At 43.6% G+C, this 19192-nt stretch overlaps 3 protein-coding genes across 3 annotated transcripts in view; all 3 read left to right on the top strand.

Annotated features, from left to right (window-relative positions):
* The window catches only part of DNAJC6 (DnaJ heat shock protein family (Hsp40) member C6), a 39775-nt gene extending 29581 nt beyond the window's left edge, over positions 1–10194 (top strand). The window contains exons 14-19 of the mRNA XM_057399227.1: positions 775–843; positions 1543–1677; positions 3678–3938; positions 4817–4962; positions 6882–7058; positions 7941–10194. Of these exons, the coding sequence (XP_057255210.1) occupies positions 775–843; positions 1543–1677; positions 3678–3938; positions 4817–4962; positions 6882–7058; positions 7941–8042 (890 nt within the window). The 3' untranslated portion in view covers positions 8043–10194. The remainder of the gene's footprint in view (positions 1–774; positions 844–1542; positions 1678–3677; positions 3939–4816; positions 4963–6881; positions 7059–7940) is intronic.
* Positions 10195–11542: 1348 nt separating this feature from the next.
* Positions 11543–15611, top strand: LEPROT (leptin receptor overlapping transcript). The gene is made up of 3 exons (XM_057399233.1): positions 11543–11709; positions 12398–12611; positions 13762–15611. The coding sequence occupies exons 1-3, from the start codon at positions 11543–11545 to the stop codon at positions 13876–13878; spliced, it is 498 nt and encodes a 165-aa protein (XP_057255216.1). The 3' UTR covers positions 13879–15611.
* The window catches only part of LEPR (leptin receptor), a 61942-nt gene continuing 55238 nt past the window's right edge, over positions 12489–19192 (top strand). Inside the window, exon 1 of the mRNA XM_057399220.1 lies at positions 12489–12611. The gene's annotated coding sequence lies outside the window, so the exon portion shown is untranslated. The remainder of the gene's footprint in view (positions 12612–19192) is intronic.

The following is a 19192-nucleotide window of genomic DNA, read 5'->3' as shown; positions in this document are numbered from 1 at the left end:
CTTCTCTGAAACACAATTCGTTTATGAATTTGCTGTCTGATCATTTAACACGTGTCCCTTGAACGCAACAGTCTTGTTGGAAAGCCAAAATGACACAGGAGGGAACTGGCGTGCTGCTGGCACTGCTCACATCCTTGCTTTGCCAAACTCGGGTACTGGATATTAACTCTGTGAATAAGGTTGGGTCACACTTGGAGCTGGCTGTGCTAATGAAAGGAATTTCAAGTGGTATCCCAGTGTGATGAGGTCAATTACAGTGTTCAATTACAGTGCTAGTGTATGTGGATAATGAAAAGCCAGCAGGGTGAACTGCATGGATGTACAGGCTTTATTTGATATGGGGTTAAAGGAAGGACTGTGTGTGTTCTTTCTGCTTTACATCTGTGTGGGCTGCTCTGCTTTTTCTCCATCCTTGCCCTTTATGTGTAGCTTATTTCCTTGGGTCGAGATGTATTCTCAAACACAAAAGCCCGTGTGTTATTCTGGTGATAAGGTTTTTATAAATGAATATATGAAGCCTTTGATCAAAGCTATCATAAAATGAATGCTGTAAGTCTGTGTCCTTCCCCACTTACCTCTGTACAATATGAGATCAATAAAACCCCAGTAAATTTGTAATGCCCTTATGGGGGAGAAGTTAACTTCTAATGACCAAATGGTAGATGGCCATAATACTGTCTCTCCTGCTCCTTGCCCCATGCTTTTCATGGACACTGGATTGTGTTGGTTTTCCTGTACTGCTTCGAGATGTTTATGTGTATTCACTCTGCTTAGCTTCTAGCACACCAACGGTTTCCATACAACCAGATGTTTCCGGTGGTTGGGATTGGCCCAGCAAACCAGGTATGTATCCTAAAAATTCAGGGTGTTTAACAAAAAACCCTTAAAGAGCCCTGAGAGAAGACAGGCAGAAACCAGTGACTGCAGAGAATCTTTCCACTGCTTACCACTTTGACTAATACACTACAACTTCAGTCAAGGTTTGTCTTATCTCAGCCTGTTGTCCTGCTCTCCCAGTCATCCAGGTGAGGATTTGGCTAAAAACGACTAAATTCTTCCTGTTCCAAAGAAAATCTGGGTTTCTTTCCTCAAGAAACCAGGGCCTGAAGCAGGACAAGTGCTTGGGGAGGGTGTATGTAGGTGTGTTTCATTCCAGTGTAGAGCAACAAGGAGCACCTGGGAAGCGCTATGCGTTCCTGGGATGCCACTAAATAATAGCATGATTCTAGTCTTGGGAGAATATATATATGTCCTACTAAAGTTGCTTCCCCAAGGCTCTTGAATCTTAAAACACACTAATTTGTCATAATTACCCTGTCACTGCAGACAGTCGAGGGAACATTCTTGTTGCTGAGCCTAATTGTAAGTGGGTGTGCAACTAGTCTGGAACAACACTGAGTTGAGACTGCTTAGAAACATGACAGTAGTACACAATTTTAACAGCAATCTTCCAACATCATGTGACTGAGCTGCAGTCATGTAAAATAGGGGTAAAAAATGAGTTATATTTTTCTTTTATATATGCATTTTTTTCTCTTTAAGGTGGTCTAGGAATGGGAAGCAAGTCAGCTGCCACCAGTCCTACGGGATCCCTCCACAGCACTCCCACCCATCAGCCTAAACCCCAAACACTGGATCCCTTTGCTGATCTGGGGACCCTTGGAGCAAGTTTAGCAGGTTTGCATCCCTATTTAAAACTAAAGAAGGAATGCTCAGCTCTGTTTCTAAGAAATAGGATGAGCGGCTTGGGGTGTGTGGCAAAGAGCTCTGTGGGTCCTCTCAACTGACCTGTACACTAGTGCTGCTTTGAAGATTTCCCTTCTGCTTGATTCTCTGTAAGCTCTCACAAATCTATGCTTTGACTGATCCACCACTAAAAAGCCTCTCAGTAATCTGCTAGGACCTCAGTAGACAATAGGAACTGCAAAGCTTAACCTCTGTCTGCTAAGTCTAAACAGTCTCTGGCTAAGGATGCTCTGCGTTTAACTGGAGAACTGTTGCTACACACCTTGGAGCAGTGCCTGGGAGGGAACTTTGGCTCTTCAAAGCCACTGGGGTCCTTGAGGAATTGTTTCCTTCTAGACTTGATTCATTTTTGCCCTTTGTGAGGAAATCAGAGAACCTCACTAATCTGCCTCTTATTCTTAGTGGAGTCTGACCCCATTTCCTTTGTACCTGGCTACAAAAGACCGTGTGCTTGGCTGCTTAGGCAAGCATCTTCTCAGTCTTTTCTGTCACAAAACGATCAGCAAATCCTCATCCCCCGTGTTAAAAAGGCAGATCTGAGAAATAATTGCAGTTTTCCTTAAAACCCAACACCTCCGCTTCTCTGATAAATAGATTTTTCTTCCCCTTGTCCCTTCCCTCAGCTCTTTGTGAGCCGCTGTGGTTTTATCCGATGTTTGTTTTCCCCTTTGCGTCAGTACCAGCATGGGTCTGGAATTAGGTTTCCCAGTTCCCTCTGCTGGAACACGAGCTGCTCTGCAGGAGCAAAATAAAAAGTCAGCCAAGACCTGTGTCGGAGCCATTGAGGTGCTTTTAAAACATGTGTTCTCTAGCAAAGTTAGGGAGTTTAAAAACAAAAAATTGGCATCCACAGGATATTTAACCGCAGTTTCTGTTGTTCATGCCCGAGTCAAAAGCACTTCATCCAGTTTCCATGACATGTTTTAGAGCTCAAAGTTGAATGTGAATGTTAGTCTCAAATAATAAAACGTTAAGACTGCATAATTCCCACCACAGACTAAGGCAGAGGAACATCCCCTAAAGTGCTGAAATGCCACCTCTGTGGGATAGCTTTACATCAGCACAGGATAGAGACCATTTCAGTGACCTGGCTTCAGTGTGAGCTTGAGCCCAGACACCACCCCCCCACCCCCCCCCCCCCGTGTGCGGGGCTGCACCCTCAGAGCGTGAGCAGCAGCTCAGGGAGGGGATCCTGCCCCTCTGCTGTGCTCTGGGGAGACCCCCCTGCAGCCCTGATCCAGCTCTGGGGCAGCAGCACAGGAGGGACGTGGAGCTGTTGGAGCGAGGCCAGAGGAGGCCATGGAGATGCTGCGAGGGCTGGAGCAGCTCTGCTCTGGAGCCAGGCTGAGAGAGCTGGGCTGGGGCAGCCTGGAGAAGAGAAGGCTCCTGAAGGGGAGACCTGAGAGCAGCTCCAGTGCCTGAAGGGGCTGCAGGAAACCTGGAGAGGGGCTTGGGACAAGGGATGTAGGGACAGGCCAAGGGGAATGGCTTTAAGCTGCCAGAGGGGAGACTGGGATGAGCTCTTAGGCAGAAGCTCTTCCCTGTGAGGGTGCTGAGGCGCTGGCACAGGGTGCCCAGAGAAGCTGTGGCTGCCCCATCCCTGGCAGTGTTCAAGGCCAGGTTGGACACAGGGGCTTGGAGCAAGCTGCTCTAGTGGAAGGGGTCCCTGCCCGTGGCAGGGGTTGGAGCTGGAGGAGCTTTAAGGTCCCTTCCAACACAAACCAGGCTGGGGTTCTATAATTTTATGAATAATAGTTCAAAAGTAACATTACCCTGCACCAGGGTACAGCCACAACAGCTTGGGTTCCCAGCTGGCTGCGCGTAGCAGAAGCCAGTTGCATGGAGGATTTTGTTCAGGTTCCCCTTTCAGAAGGCCAGTCAGTATCCTGTGTGCTGATGCCCACTGTCACTCCTTTCCCTGTACCCTGCAGGTGGCCCTTCATTCGCCAGCAAACCAACCACGCCGACGGGCATGGGTGGAGGATTCCCCCCGTCGCCGCAGAAACCCTCTCCCCAGCCCATGGGTGGCAGCGGCTGGCAGCAAGGAGCTGGCTATGGCTGGCAGCAGGCACAGCCCAAAGCGCAGCCGAGCATGCCTCATGCCTCCCCCCAGAACAAACCCAATTATAACGTGAGCTTCTCAGCAATGCCGGGGGCACAAAACGAACGGGGGAAAGGACCTGCTAACGTTGGTAAGCCTGGAGAAGAGAAGCTGCCTGGAGACCTCAGAGCAGCTTCCAGTATCTGAAGGGGGCCTATAGGGATGCGGGGAGGGACTCTTCATTAGGGACTGTAGTGACAGGACAAGGGGTAACGGGTTAAAACTCAACAGGGGAAGTTTAGATTGGATATAAGGAGGAAATTCTTTCCTGTGAGGGTTGTGAGGCACTGGAATGGGTTGCCCAGGGAAGCTGTGAACGCTCCATCCCTGGCAGTGTTCAAGACCAGGTTGGACGAGGCCTTGGGTGACCTGGTTTAGTGTGAGGTGTCCCTGCCCATGGCAGGGGGCTTGGAACTGGATGATCTTGAGGTCCTTTCCCACCTTAACTATTCTATGATTCTATGATTCAGAGATCAGCATCCAAAAGGTTGCCTCCTTCTAATACTGCTTTAATGCTAAACTCTTTAACAGGTCAGGGTCTAAGCACCTAAGTCATGCTGATCATTTGATTTGATATATAAAGTTCAACCCCAGTTCTACTGTCCTATACTCTAAAGTATGCTAATATTTCCAACATCCTCTATTCCAAATGGGATTCACATCCCTGGCAGTGTTCAAGGGCCAGCTGGAGGGGTCTTGGAGCAACCTGGTCTAGTGGAAGGTGCCCCTGCCCGTGGCAGGGGGTTGGAACTGGATGAGCTTTAAGGTCCTTCCAAGACAAACCAGTCTGGGATTCTATAATTCTATGAATAATAGTTCAAAAGTAACCTTAACCTGTAGGTCTCTTGCAAACTTATTAGCACTGGGAGATGATTATAGTGTTAAGTCTTGGGGGGTGGCTTTAGGTAGAAAAGCAGTGTTAAATAAACTGTATTGTGATAACGTCTCCAAATCTTTCTGGTTTTCAAGATGCGAAACCAAAAGTGTCTGCAGATTTTGAAGATCTATTATCTGGTCAAGGATTTAATGCTCACAAGGACAAGAAGGGCCCCAAAACAATAGCTGAGATGAGGAAAGAAGAAATGGCGAAGGAGATGGACCCTGAAAAACTAAAAGTAAGGAATAGTCTTGTTTGTGCTCTTACAGTCATTTAACATGTCTTTTGTTCTCATCATGCTGGACCTTGCTTGGAAGGTGGAGGGGACAGTAAGCACCAGCCATCCTGCACATGGTGCAGCTAATCTCTCAGATCACTTAGTGACAATGGTCCTTAACTCAAAGGATACACATCCACAGCAGAGTTCTTGTTGAGCTTACTGTAGGTGTGCAATTAAGTAACTACTGTTTGAGTACTTCAGTGTGCAGGCTCCACAGCATTGCTGGATCCCAAAGACCACGTGCTATCTCTCATGCTTGCTTTCCATAAAGGAGCTATCTAATATACTCAATAGCACCACACACTGCTGTGCTGTCCATTTGTGTGCCAGACAGCAATGAACTAGTGTGATCGGAAAGACAAAGGCAGGAACTGCAGGTTTTGGGAGATATCTGGAAGAATCTCCTCTATCTCATCAGAACGAGAGATGCTACTTAGGAAAAGAGGTATGTTTTTAGGAACTCTCTTGTGAAATAGCTTCTCACAAATAAACCAGATAAAAGAGGAGGGACCATCTCTGCCAGTCCTGGTTTTGGTGAAATGAAGGATATTCTCCCCATTACGAGATTACTTTGGGGCAGAAAGCAGGAACTTGCTGCTGTTTGTTCATATATTTCTGATGCTTTCCCTGGAGATGTGAGCATCCTTTGGAATGGATTTAAAACTGCAAGCTCACGTTTCTGTTCTAAAGCAGACTGCGGCAAACCATGGCTTGCCCAGTGTTGCTGTCAGTGCTGCTGGTCTTCCGCAGCACTCCAGCCCTGATTAGCAGGCACAGCTAATTGAACTAATCCTCCATCTCATTAATCTTGCCTGCTTTGGAATTCTCTCATCTCTCCTCAACAAATTGCCAAGCTACAGATCTGTTATGAAGGGAAGGAAATTCATTCTGTCCTGCTCGATGTTTGAAGTCTGAAACCAGGAATTATAATTACAGAAGGATACAGACCGGAGAGGAAAAGCCCAAGCGAACTTCTATAGAACAGAATGAATGAATGTTTTAGTTTTTAACCTTGTGGAAAGGTTTTAACCTTTAGAAAGGGTGGGCCAGCATCCATGCTGAACACGGACGTCAGCCTCTTGTAACCAAGTGGGCAGCTGTCAGGCCATCGAGTGGGCAGTACAACTTCAGCAATTCATGTGGTGCTGCTTAATGTGTGCAGCATTTCCCCCCCAGCAAGCTGCTGAATCACTGAAGCACCCAGCTGATTCTCCCTTCCCTATATAATTCCCTTTGCTCTGATGCCTTTTATTTCATAGAATCGCTTCAGTTCAGCCTGGAGCTGTTAAATCTATTCACTCTTTGGTTTTCACATTAACTTCCCTCTCCTCCTCTCCTTCTCCAGCCATTAGCTAAGAGGGACTACATCATGTAGGAAAGTGATTACCTATTGCTTTATTGGACTGCTGGATTGCAGGTAGCTGACAGGCATGTGAAGAGACTTGAAGCTTCTGACTTAGAGCTTGAAAGGTTTTGTATTGAAGCCAGTCTTAATGTGAATCTTTAGAAGAACTTAACTGAAGAGATCCACATCCAGAGTTCGAGTTGAGCTTACTGTAGGTGTGCAATCAAGCTTGCTGAAGATCCACACAGTTAAACATTTCATTTATCTTTTGACTATTCCACCTTATGACTGTTCCTGAGGGTTGCGAACTTGGTATTTTTAGCAGGGATGTTGCTTAAGGTATGTCTTAACTTTCAAGCAGTGATATAAAAAATAATGGCAAAGTAGAGACTGACAGGTATCTTCCAAAGCTTTTCTAAAGCTTGGAAAGAAACCGAAGATGCCCCTTGGAGTCATTGCTATTCAAATGAAGAAACTTTTGTCCAACTCAAAAGTCTAAGGCGTAAATTAAGAATCACATTCTTCTCTCCAGATCTTGGAATGGATTGAAGGGAAGGAGAGAAATATAAGAGCTCTGCTGTCCACAATGCATACAGTCTTATGGGCAGGAGAAACCAAGTGGAAACCTGTTAGTATGGCAGACCTGGTCACGCCGGAGCAAGTGAAGAAGGTCTACCGGCGGGCAGTGCTTGTCGTTCATCCTGACAAGGTAAGGTTTTCCTGCTCCTGCATTGATCAGATATTGTCATTGTTGTCTTAATTACAGAGAGTTTAATGTGACTGCTTAATTTATCTGTGCAAACAGCTTTATAGAAAGTAGTAGTTCAAGTTTTTTGCCAGTTTCTAACGGGTGAGGACCATAACCACTTCCAGCCCCAAGACTGTGCTTGGCACATGCTGCTCCAAGCAACAGAGATTCAGATCGTCAGCTTTTGTCGCCCTCACTTTGACTACAAGCCATACCGCTGATGAGCAATAGTCCATAATATGGCACTTGATAAAGGAAATGAGGGTGTGATAAAGTCGTATGAAAGGACAGAGGTCTTAAAATCAAATGTCTAAAATGGAAGAATTGGGTTATCTGATTCCCCAGCCCATGGCTGGTGGCCTTGCTGCTTACACTTGCCAACCAGATGGCAATGATGCCACCTGGGAAACCCTGTGGTGATGATGAGGCTTCCACCTTTGAGGAACTGGAGGTTCTGAGGGTTTGAGGACTGTGGGCAAGGCTTAAAAAGATGTGGGCTGCCCAGAGGCTTGCAGGAACGCTGCTTTTATCAAGGAACGGTGTCAGGTTGCAGCTTTTTGCCTTCCGTGCAGGTAAAATGCCTCCTGCAGAGCCCAGGTTGAACTGTTTTGCCTCAGGAGTGCAGTGTTTTATCATGCTTGAGGGTTGTCAACTCCGAGGAGCTGAAAAGCCAAGAAATTCTTAAGGGGAACAAGCAGCCCTCAATGGTAGCTTATTGTTGTCAAAGTGAAAACCATTTGTGGGAAGTAAATGATGACTGCTTGAGAATCTCGCTGCTCAAATGTCAACCTTCTGTAGTCTGATTTGATAGATGTGATATCCCTCTTTCTGCTTTCATTCCAGGCTACTGGGCAGCCATATGAACAATATGCAAAGATGATATTTATGGAACTAAATGATGCCTGGTCAGAATTTGAAAACCAAGGACAAAAACCCTTGTATTAGGTACTTTCTCAGTCTCCACACAGACCTGTGCTAGTGCTTATATAGTCTCTTGTCACAAATGTCGCAGATCAACCAAACTCTGGCTGGAAATTTGGAAGTTTCAGAGCACTAAGAGCCTAATACTTACCATGAAGAACAAGAGGAAGGTTTCCTTATACTTGTACCAAGAATCCTGAGCTCAGAGGAACTCTAGCCACCTGGCTTGCCCTAGGAGAGCCACGGGGTTACAGTTTCTTGTAACTTTTTCTATTTTTCTTTGGATTCAAGTGATGGGAGACAGAACACGTTCTGGGGTAAGGCAGAATTGTTCTGTCTCCAGCACAGTGTAGCTGCTGAATTTCCTACTTTTTTTCTTTGTGATAAGGCAACACTTCAGTTAAGTTCAACAACTGGTGGTGAAGCCTAAACTTCAGTGTACTTCCATCCTAGGTTTGGATCCGACTTTATCAAATGTAAGTGTACAGATGTGGTTTAGGCACACTTCTGACTGTCACCATTTGCTGCTTAATTATCCATATAGTGTTGTATGCCTGAGTAGAGACAAAGCTGAATCCTGGGTTAGATCAGTGCCCCCTGAATGCTGCTTTACGTTACTATTGTACTTCACCTCACAAACCAGCAGTGAAATGTGCGGAAGAGATTCCTCAGCATTATGGAGCAAGTGGCTGTTAAACAGCAAGTAGCTGATGTTAAACAGTACCTTGTTCATTTGTCAGACAGCAGGTTTAGGGGGCGAATCCTCTGACAGGGGAAGGTTGAATCACAATCCTCACTGTAAAAGTGAGGAATAAGTATGTACTGCATTTCCCAGGAAGTTCTCATCAGTAGCTTGAAACCATCAAACAAAAGAAATACCAAACTAAAACTCTGCTGCACAGTTCTAGGAACTTCCCAGCCTATAGGGCACACTTCCTTCCCCTCCTGAGGATTCGGAAGGCTTTTTCCAGCCCACTTGTATCACCTCTATGCCTTTATCAGCTTCAGAGCACTTGGCCAAGGCTCTTGGCAAGGATGCAGTCTGTTGTTAACTTCACTTTTCAGATCATGGTGTACAAGCTGTCCTGTAGATACCTGTGGACCAGGTCTGATTTTTGAGGTAAATACAGTGCAAATTGATTCTCTTAAAAGTTTATATTGGACCAAAGCAATAATATCACAAGAAAATATCTCTGATGCTAAAGCTGAAGCATCTTTCCTAGCTAAACAGAAAGTTACACTCTTCACCCCAAATTTTGGCGTTCCCCTTTTGTAGAATAGCTAAAGCTAGCAGTTTATTTACCAACACGTTGTATCTGTATTTGAGCTTTGAGAGGGCAGGTATATTCAGAAGATGGGCAGGAAATAATCTGTATTTACTGCTTAAGGAACAGGTTGCCATCTGATGCGAGTCATTAAAGCTGGTGGTTTTTAAAGACAATCCACTTGTTGTTGCACTTCTGTTTTCAAGTGGCAAAACTTACTGCAAAGAGTGTGTCCAAGTACATTGCTTTCTGTATAAAACTCCATCCTTTTGTTGTACTGGTCCATTATTTACTACCATTAACTGAAAATGTGAAACCAACACATAGGTCTCCTTTTATATAAAAGACCTTAAGATAATAGTAACAAACTGGATGTTATTTATTAATGTTTTGATCCAGTATGTGCTTGTCTTATTTAAAGAGATAACTGGAATGTGAATCATGTTCCTGTGATTTGTTGGTTTATTGCTTCTCATTCACATTTGTAGATATTGTGACCTATGCCTATATAATAAAAAGGATCTCATTACTATAACGTCCTTTTTTAATGATGAAAACTACAGTAGCTTTGTATCGAGTTGGTCATGGCACAGGACTCTGGATATTCACACGTTCACAAAACACAAGTCCATCATTAAACTTTATCTACCAAAAGAAACCCTACCCCACTTCAGCTTTGATTACTTCCATCCCTAATGTTTTTATGGATGCATGAAAGTATTAGGATGTACGTATATCAAAATAGTTAACTAACGATAAAAATTCTTGTCATATCTGGTAGTGACAGAGGTTATCAATGTTCAGGTTTACTGTTTGACTAAATTATTGTAATTTTTGTAAATACAGTATATACTCAATGCAATTGTGACTGGTCTAAAACATTTGTATATACATTAAAGAGCTCAAATTAACATATTCAGGTATGTTTTGTGCTTGCGGGGGGGGGGGAACCCTCTACCTTCTTGCTTTAAATGCAGTTCAGAGCAATGCTTCTGTACATGTTGGTTAAATAGCAGGAAATGAATGAATGGTAAATGGCAACCTCTTTACAGCATCTCATAACAACTCTACCTGTTGCTGTAGTGCAGAGTTGGGTGCGACCTGTGTGGAACACATAAGCTAGCCAGAAATTACTTGCTTTAGAGCCAAATATGGGTTTTCCTGAAGATTTTATTCCCTCGGGAGAAAACAAAGTAAGTGAAGAAGCCATTCCCATTACTGCAATAGTTTGTAAAAGCAGTAAGGGCTTCACTCAGAGGGAAAAAGGTGCAGCGTTTCGTGCTTAAGTGACAACCCCTTCAATTCAGCTGAAACAGAACATGGTACCTTCCATGTTCTGATGTTTAAAGACTAGTTAATTCAGGTGTGATTTATATAGTGATTGCAGGTACAGGCAGCTGTACTGAGATGTAAAGTCGTGTCGATCATAGCCAGAGGATCTGTTCTGCTCCTTACACTATGGGGGAAGATACAGTAAAAGGGGCTCTACATCATATTCCCTCTCAAAAGAAGCTCACAAACAACATAAAATCCTACATTTCCCATACCACAGCTGCGGTGTGTCGGCTGGTGTCAGTATTGCATCTTTAAAGTGCCATAGGTTGGCATTCCAGTTAATACAACGTTCGGTTGATGCATTTAGCCACTTAAGTTGCTCTTTTAATTAGGCAGCCTTGTCGGCTCTGAATTACCATATAATCCCAGGCAGGTTTGGGTTGAAGGGACCCTAAAGCTCATCCAGCTCCATGGGCAGGGACACCTTCCATAGAGCAGCTTGCTCCAAGCCCCCTCCAACCTTGAATTGGGGATTAATAACAAAACTAAGGAAAACCCCATCTGTATCAGAGCAGATGCACAATGAGACAGAAGGCTGAGAGGCAGAGGTGGGAGGTACCTAAAGAAAACCTCCCTGTGAAGGTGTATGGAAAGGGCTGCACCAAACCTACCTCGAAAGGGCTGGGTTTGGGTCAAAACCGGGATCTCAAGCAGTTAGGGCTTAATAAATACGATAAAAATGATGTGCCCTTCTTGGTGCGGGCTCGCGGGAGGGGGATGAGAAGGCACTACACGAGGGGAGCCTCTGGCCGGTTTGGGGGCTCTTCATCAGTAGCCTGTAAAATGGCAGTGACTGACGTACTGGGAGTCATTAAAACTGTATTTATGTACTTAAATCCTGCCTGTGCACACATTTATACGTGTGTTTATGCACTATATATGCGCGTTTGGGCCTATGCGCGCTGCGGCCCGTCTGGAGTTACCATGGCAACGAGTGCCTCGACGCGGCCGCTTCCCCTCAGCGCCTGCGCCTTAAAGTGGGCAAAGGTACCGAGCGCCGCCGCCCCACGGGCTGGGCCTTCTCTGAGGGAGCGGAGCCGCTTCCGTCCCCCGGGCACCGCCTCAGCGGGGATGGAGGGAGGGGGTCACCGGTAAGCGGTGGGGCAGCTCCCGCCTCACCGCCTGCCTTGTGCCGTTGCAGCTCTCGTGGCGCTGTCCCTTGTTGTGGTTGAGTACCTCCTCCTTAGCCAGTACTTGCGCTTCCTTTAAACAGTGTGAACAGCCCTGTGTTTTCTCAGGAAAAGCGGTGCCATCTTGCTAAGCAGTGACATTTAACCTCGCACAGTGCTTTCCCTTACTTCCCTGTTTCTGTGAAGAGCCCTCCTCCCACAAGACTCCAGTTGGGATGTCTCGCACACTTGAAGCACAGAAGGGGGAGTGCGAGGCTGCGCCTTCACAGCCGGCTTGTTTATCCTCCGGGATCCCTCTAATTTGGGAAAGCTGTTGGTTCCCATCCCGCTTGGGTGCGTTTCCTGTTCCTGTGCGGTGACTGTTGGTTTTGTGTGGCTGTGGTGCTAGTTGAATCAGCAGCGGGATGCAGATATAAAATAAACTAACGCTTGGCCTTGTGAGAGTGGTTCCTGCTCTATGTGAAGTCATACGAGTGTGTGTACAAGGAAAATGATCCAAGTACAAATGTACAAGGAATATGACTGCCTGTTTGGGTGAAAGCATGTGATTAAATCCACTTTGCAAACCAGGAAGTACAATCACAGTTATTGCAGTTACTTTGTTCTATGCAGGAGATACTTTTTATTGAAGCATCCATCTAAACTGATTATATGTTTCCTTTCTCCCCCTCCCCAGTGTATACTGGCCTCTGTTTGTCTTAATATTTTACTTCATCTGCCCCATTCCCCACTTCATTGCAAAAAGAGTCAGTGATGACAGTGATGCAGCCAGCAGTGCCTGCAGGGAACTGGCGTATTTCTTCACAACTGGAATTGTTGTTTCTGCCTTTGGATTCCCTATAATCCTGGCACGGGTTGAAGCGGTAAGTCCTGCTTGCTGATTCCTATTGAAAGACACCAGTTACTGAGTATCATCTTTAAGTGCAGTCTTGCTGCTGTAAATCCTGTCTTTAATTTCATTATTGTCATGCATGACTAGAAAGTGTAGCTGGGTGTTTTCCAGTTTTGTTTTGGCCTAACACAAGATACTGTCTCCTCCTACATCTTGTGCCTCTTTGTCTCATCAACTTTCGCACCGCTTCCTGCACCACCTTCCTTATTTTGATCTCAGAATGTATCTTACTTTCTCCATTTAGGATGCTGAAAACTTGGTGACTGGAGTGCATTAGCAGTTAAAAGGCCAAACTTCTAGAGCTGCCCTTCTGGTTTTCAGAGCGTTCCCCAAGCTCATGCTTTGCCCCCTCAAAGTCTGAGGACATTCTGCTAACTTCATTTCTCTTTGCTTTTTGAGCTGCCCTTCAGCGGTGAGGTTTATGTCACGTTTGTTTGCAACGCGAAGGACTCTCTTTGCCTTGTCCTGTCGCCCAGACTACCCAGACACGTCTGTGTGTTTCATTGTTTTTCTCCCTTCAGTCTTTCAGTTTTGCTTAAAACCTGTGTGCTTAGTTTTAATTTATTGGTAATGCGCGATTTCCCTGCCGCTTTTGGGTTTGAGGACCTGACAGTAAGCAGAACCAGAAGTGACCACGAGAGGGAACTCTCATTCATAGCTCTGTCTTTTAAGCACAAACGTCGCTTACTTGAGTACGTTTAGTTGAGCAGCTTGATAAAACAAGCTACTTTGAAGCCCCCATTCTGTTTTCCGTGGTTGTTACTGGCATTTCAAAGGCGAGCTTTTATTTCGTTGCATAGCAGTTAAAGGAGAGCAGTGATTTCACCAAAATTATCTATCATTAAGGGATGTTTTAGTGATTTGTATGGCAAAGTAATTATTTTGTTGTAAACCAGCATTAGCAGTCTCTTGAAATGTTATATGAGTACATGTATGTAGGAATATGAGTGGTTGCTAATTGAATAATTCATCACATAAATTGGATTATTTCTTGTCTCTTTTTTTTTCTTTATGCTTTTAGCACCTTTCTGTAGTATTTCATTTAGTTTATCTAATGCATCTAAAGAACTGGCCTGAGCCTGGAAGAACTGCTTTGATTGTTTCATTTCCTTGCATTTCAGATCAAATGGGGAGCCTGTGGTCTGGTGCTGGCTGGCAATGCAGTCATTTTCCTTACTATTTTAGGCTTTTTCCTTGTGTTTGGTAGAGGAGATGACTTTAGCTGGGAGCAGTGGTAGGACATCGCTCTGGTGCTGGTAATATTTCACAGCATGTATCACCATATGTATCCTCTGTGTGTGTATATGTGTATATGTTATAACAGCCGTGTGTGTGCACACTGAGGCAGATGTATGTGCATATACATGTAGCTTTACATTACCACATCATAACATGCTTTTTTAAAGTGCTTTTCAGCCAAAGGGAAAAAGCCCTTGTGACATCTGTCCTGATGTAGTCAGTAAAAGCTGGAACCACTGTTGCAGACCTGTTCCTAATCTTAAAGTTTACATAACATAAAGCCTTTTTACTCATTTTTTCACTATATGTGCATTAACTTTTGTTTTAATCATAGTAGTACCGTTGACACGTGATACTGGTCAAGCATGCCTGTTGGGTTTTAACCGTGTAATCAAAGTAGGCCAAGATAAAGATGATCCTACTTGGTATTCTTCAAGTTGATCACCTTTCTGCTTTGATTAGGGGTGAACAAAGACTTGCTTTTCATTTCCATACTCATAATTTTTGTGTTTTTCGTGATAACATCAAACCAAATGTAGGTTTTTCAACTCTTTTACTACCTAATGAAAGAAAAAGAAACTAACCCTGCTTAAACATCCTTCCTTCCACATACGGTGTTCATTTGAAATTCTCCCTCCCAAGGATATTCAGACTTAACACCTGTGGTTATACTTTGGGAATAATATAATCTGATGCTTTGAGCTGACATTATTTTCTCTTAGAAAGGTTCACAAAAGAAGAAGCTATGCACAGGACACTTACAAACAGTGTAATACTGAACTCTGTATTCTTATGTGTGAAATGCCCGAATTGCAAAGTGAGTGTTCCTTGGGGTAGGACTTCTTATCTCTTCTGTTCTCATTGCTTTCAAAACATACTTATTCAACTGCTATTTTTTTGGCTGTAACAGAAGATTGTTCCATTAAAATACTATATTTTTAAAATAGCATTATCCTTCACATAATCACACTTCTAAAAGTAAACTTTCCTACTGGTTTGACTTGCTGAATCCTGCAAAGTGTGGAGGCATGTCCTTGGGTAAAAATGCATTCTGATACAACCCTCACTCGAGAAGACCTTTCAGTAATCTGCAGAGGGGTAAAGGAAGAGATGCCTTAGTTTATCCTTTCATATTAAAATAGACATAAAGAGGTTTCTGCTGTGTGAAGTAAGAAGCTGAGCTCCTGCCTAGGGTATGTTTTACATTTGCAAGTTCTTTAGGCTAGAAGTTTGCAACTGAGTGTTTTATAGTTGTGTGAGTCAGTTCACAGCTGACTGCTGTCACCCTGTGTAGCTGTGAGAGACACCGTGTGAGGAGGTCATAGAATCCCCACCGCAGGATGTGGCAGCTTCATCAATGCAATGCTTTTTGCCTCCTAAGTCGTGTGCAACTATTGCTGCTGCTCTCCAAACTCTCCCAATACTCATGTACTGCAAAATGGGGCTCTGTGGGTTGCTGTGCAGAGCAAACATCCAAGACTTAATGTTACATGAGCACTCTGCTGCTGGGTACAGAAATTGTGCTGTGGGCCAAGTAATGTAACATCACTGAAGTAGGAATGGAGTATTGGGTTTCAGGAAGGGTAATTACATGTTTTATGTTTAAACTTCAGATGTGTGTATGGTGAACAGTGCTGAGGAATGCTGAGTAGCTCTGTTTTATACTGAAGTGTGCCTAAGCTGTCATTCTTGTAAAGAAGACTTAACATGAAAGGAAATGTTCTTTTCTGGATGTTAATGCTTCATCAAATACATAACAGGAATATACTTGTAAAGATGCTGTGCATAAGCAAGTGTCTTCTTCCTGACTTTAGATGAAATATCTTGGACACTACTAATTTGTAAAGTACTGTTGTGGAAATTGTTCTGACTATGAGCCGAGTTGTTTGGAGTAAACATGGCTTCTCCTGCTTTGACTTTTGAAGAAGGTGCTTTTATTTCCCTTATAAATGGCATTTTTTCATTCAAATTACTGAAGTAAACCAGCAACAATAACACACAATATCAGTGCCTGATCCTGTAAATGCCTAATGTCATTGCTAACAGTCCTCTTTATCTCCTGTTAAAATACTCATGTGCTTGCAGGGTTCTTGAGTATTTTTACTCCTTAGAATTTATGTACCAAAGGCTGCAGTAGAAGTCTCCAAAACTACTCGATTACTGATGAAATTATGGAATCATTCTTTGTAGAATCTCTTGTGGATCTGTTAGTGTGCTTGTGCAGATGGAGGTGCAGGCTGTAAGCATGTGACAATCTAAAATGAGAAGGAGGACTAGGAAGTGCAGCGTTGAGGTTGTTTCTTGGACAAATGATTCCATTGTGCTGTATTTCCTCTGGTATTCCTGCGGTTGGTGTTGAGTGGAGGAAGTCAATGCTTCGTTTTATGTGGTCTTTTGAAGCAGCTCGTGCACTAATCCCTAATGTGAACTTCCTGCAGTTTTCACCATGGACTCTCATTTCAAGATGCGCTAACTTTGAGAGTTGAGTTTCACAGTGTTTAAACCATGGAAACCTTCCTTGACCTCTTGAAAAGTAAATCTGCTTCAGTGAGTCTTCAGTACCAAATAGGGTGAAAGAACTTGTCAGTACTTTTTTTTTTATCAAGAGCTTCACTCATTCACATGAACCTGGTGCTTTGATGGCCAATACTGGGCATGGACTGTCACTATCCACCAGTAGCTATTTACTGTGGTTTCTCTGAAATTATTTTCCTCTATGGAAGTGAATACTATGTATCCAAAGTGCCTTAATTTCCCTCCTATGCTGATTTTGTGAGTGCATATACATGGCAATATCGCTGTGTTTCATAGTCAGCTGAAGTTCTGTGACCTCATTTTATAAAGCTTCCTTGTGGACTAACCATGTTTCCTGTAATTCAGAATGAGTGCAGCTTTTGTAACTTTTGTAAACAGGGGTTTTATTTCCTGTGATCGCCAGGTCCTCCAGATGAAGCATTAAAACATGGAAATTAAAACATATGTACTTTTCTTTTTGGGTTGTCTAATAAAACTGACTTTTTGAGTTGTCTAATAAACATCTGATGCTTATGTGTGTGTCTGTCTTTACTTTCAAGGGGTAACAACAGAATCTTGCGTAGGAGGAAAGAGAAAACCTCCAGTGGTGCTTTCATAATGGCGTGATGAACAGATTTCTGGGAGCCGTGGTGTAATTGCAAGAGATGGAATTACTATTATGGCATGCATTAGAATGTATTGCAGAGGCTGTATCCAACTATGCTGATAAAGTATAACACTTACCTCTTATGGACGTGGTAAATCTGTGAGCTTTAAGGTGTTCAAAAGAAAATGGTATGTGAAATAGTACTTGACCTCTTCCACTCTCCTTGCTTCAAGTGACTGGGCAGGGATGCAACAGGTATCACAGCTCTATTTCTTTTCTAGGTAAGTACTCCTGTAGCTAGGTTGGTGAATATATTGAACGGGGTGATGCTGATCTAACCAGTGCTTGGGAAAAGGAAGCCTGCTCAGTTAGTTTAATAACTGTGAAAGCACAAGGTGGCTGTAGTGTTTGTGTTCTGAATAACCAATCCTCTCTGTTGACGGCAATGATTTGAGCAACTAGGCTTTGGAGAAGGTGAGTATATTTGTGTTTTGGATCAGTTAGCTGTGGGCTTTGCAAAATGAACGCTTGGGGTTGCTGTTCTGTACTGCCAGCCCAACTCATGCTTTGCACATAGAGTAACATCAGGCTCTAGGCTTGGTTCCTGAGCCTCCCTTACTTAACCTGGTTCTGGATTTGCTAGCAGTGTCTGTATAGTAAAACTTCTTGTGCTTCTCACCCTTGTTCTTGTAGCTGCTTATTTTTGTAGTTAGCAGAGCTGTTCCCTGTCAACATATACTTAACCGGAGGGAAGAAATAAAATACACATAAGGGGTCAGGATCAGTGGATATGAGACAGAATCTTGCACTGGTTTTGGAGTCTCTTCAGTCCTTTTAGAAAGCTGGTGACCTTCCTAAAGAGTTAGGACCTTGGGTAACATTCTAAAGCCTTGAAACAGACTTTAATCCCTTAAAATGAGTGTAAGCTCATTAATACCCGGGAGTTAAGCAAAGTCATCCCAGTCACCCATATGCAGATTTTCTTATTGTTAAACCTAAAACGATGTAAAGCTTTAAAATGATCTCTCTAACCCTGATCTCAATTGTTAACGCAGCAGGACTTTAAAGATACCACATCACTTGCTCTGCAGGGATTGTTTCTGATCTGGGATAATGGATGAAAAGACTGTTTCATTAAGCTGGATGCACCCCAGGTACTAATGGCAAATTGATTTGTTTAAGTGGCCCCTGCAAATACATGACCAGTATGCAGACAAGGGCTGATCACTGACTGAGGGATTGGGATTAAATTTTAAAGATCAGATGAACACTTTTAAAGAAATATGTTCTCCAAAAGCCTGTTCCCATATTTGTCTTGTTTTGCTTCTTTATATTGAGTTTTATTTGAGCTGCATGTCTGGGTTATCATCAAAAATTGGTTATAGTAGTTTATGAGTAGCACTTCAGCTGGAGATACTTGTCATAGAATCATAGAATGGTTTGGGTTGGAAGGGACCTTAAGATCATCCAGTTCCAACCCCCTGCCATGGGCAGGGACACCTCACACTAAACCAGGTCACCCAAGGCTCTGTCCAACCTGGCCTTGAACACTGCCAGGGATGGAGCATTCACAACCTCCCTGGGCAACCCATTCCAGTGCCTCACCACCCTCACAGGAAAGAACTTCTTCCTTAGATCCAATCTAAACTTGGATCAGCCAGCTCATGTTCAGTTTCTCGTTGAATTTTTCACTTCTTTCTTTTTTTAATTGAATTTTTCACTTCTTTCTTTTTTTAATTGAATATTTCACTTCTTTCTTCTGGAATTACTACTTCCTTAGACTACTTCTGAATTTTAACAAATATTCTGGGTTCTCTTGCTTTCTAGTGGCTCATTTTAAAAGGACTGGTTTATTGTTCCCGGCTTCCTCATCCATGAGGGTGATCAGCCCTTGTCTGCATGGGCAGATGGTTGTCTTTCTGCTGACCCTCAATACTTGGAGATCCTTATGGCTATCTATGAAGCAGCTGCTGCTGGGGAGGGGATGGGGACTATAAAACCATGCCCTTTTTTCCCCAGAAAGTTCTCTAGGAGATAGGAGGAGGGTTGTTTTCAAACCGAGACCAAACCTATGGCTTCATTTAATGGAGTAATTTGGGTAATGAACATAATTATGCAAAATAACACATAATAGAGTCTCGCGTTAGAGTCTTTGCATATAGGAAAGACTTCTTCCTGTGGAACATGCTTAC

This window comes from Pezoporus wallicus, unplaced genomic scaffold, assembly GCF_028554395.1.
Source record: "Pezoporus wallicus isolate ANWC-B61680 ecotype Strahan unplaced genomic scaffold, APGP_CSIRO_Pwel_v1 contig_11395, whole genome shotgun sequence".
Classification (NCBI taxonomy): Eukaryota; Metazoa; Chordata; class Aves; order Psittaciformes; family Psittacidae; genus Pezoporus; species Pezoporus wallicus.
The sequence above is the reverse complement of the archived record's forward strand: the minus strand, read 5'-3'. Positions and strand labels throughout refer to the sequence as shown.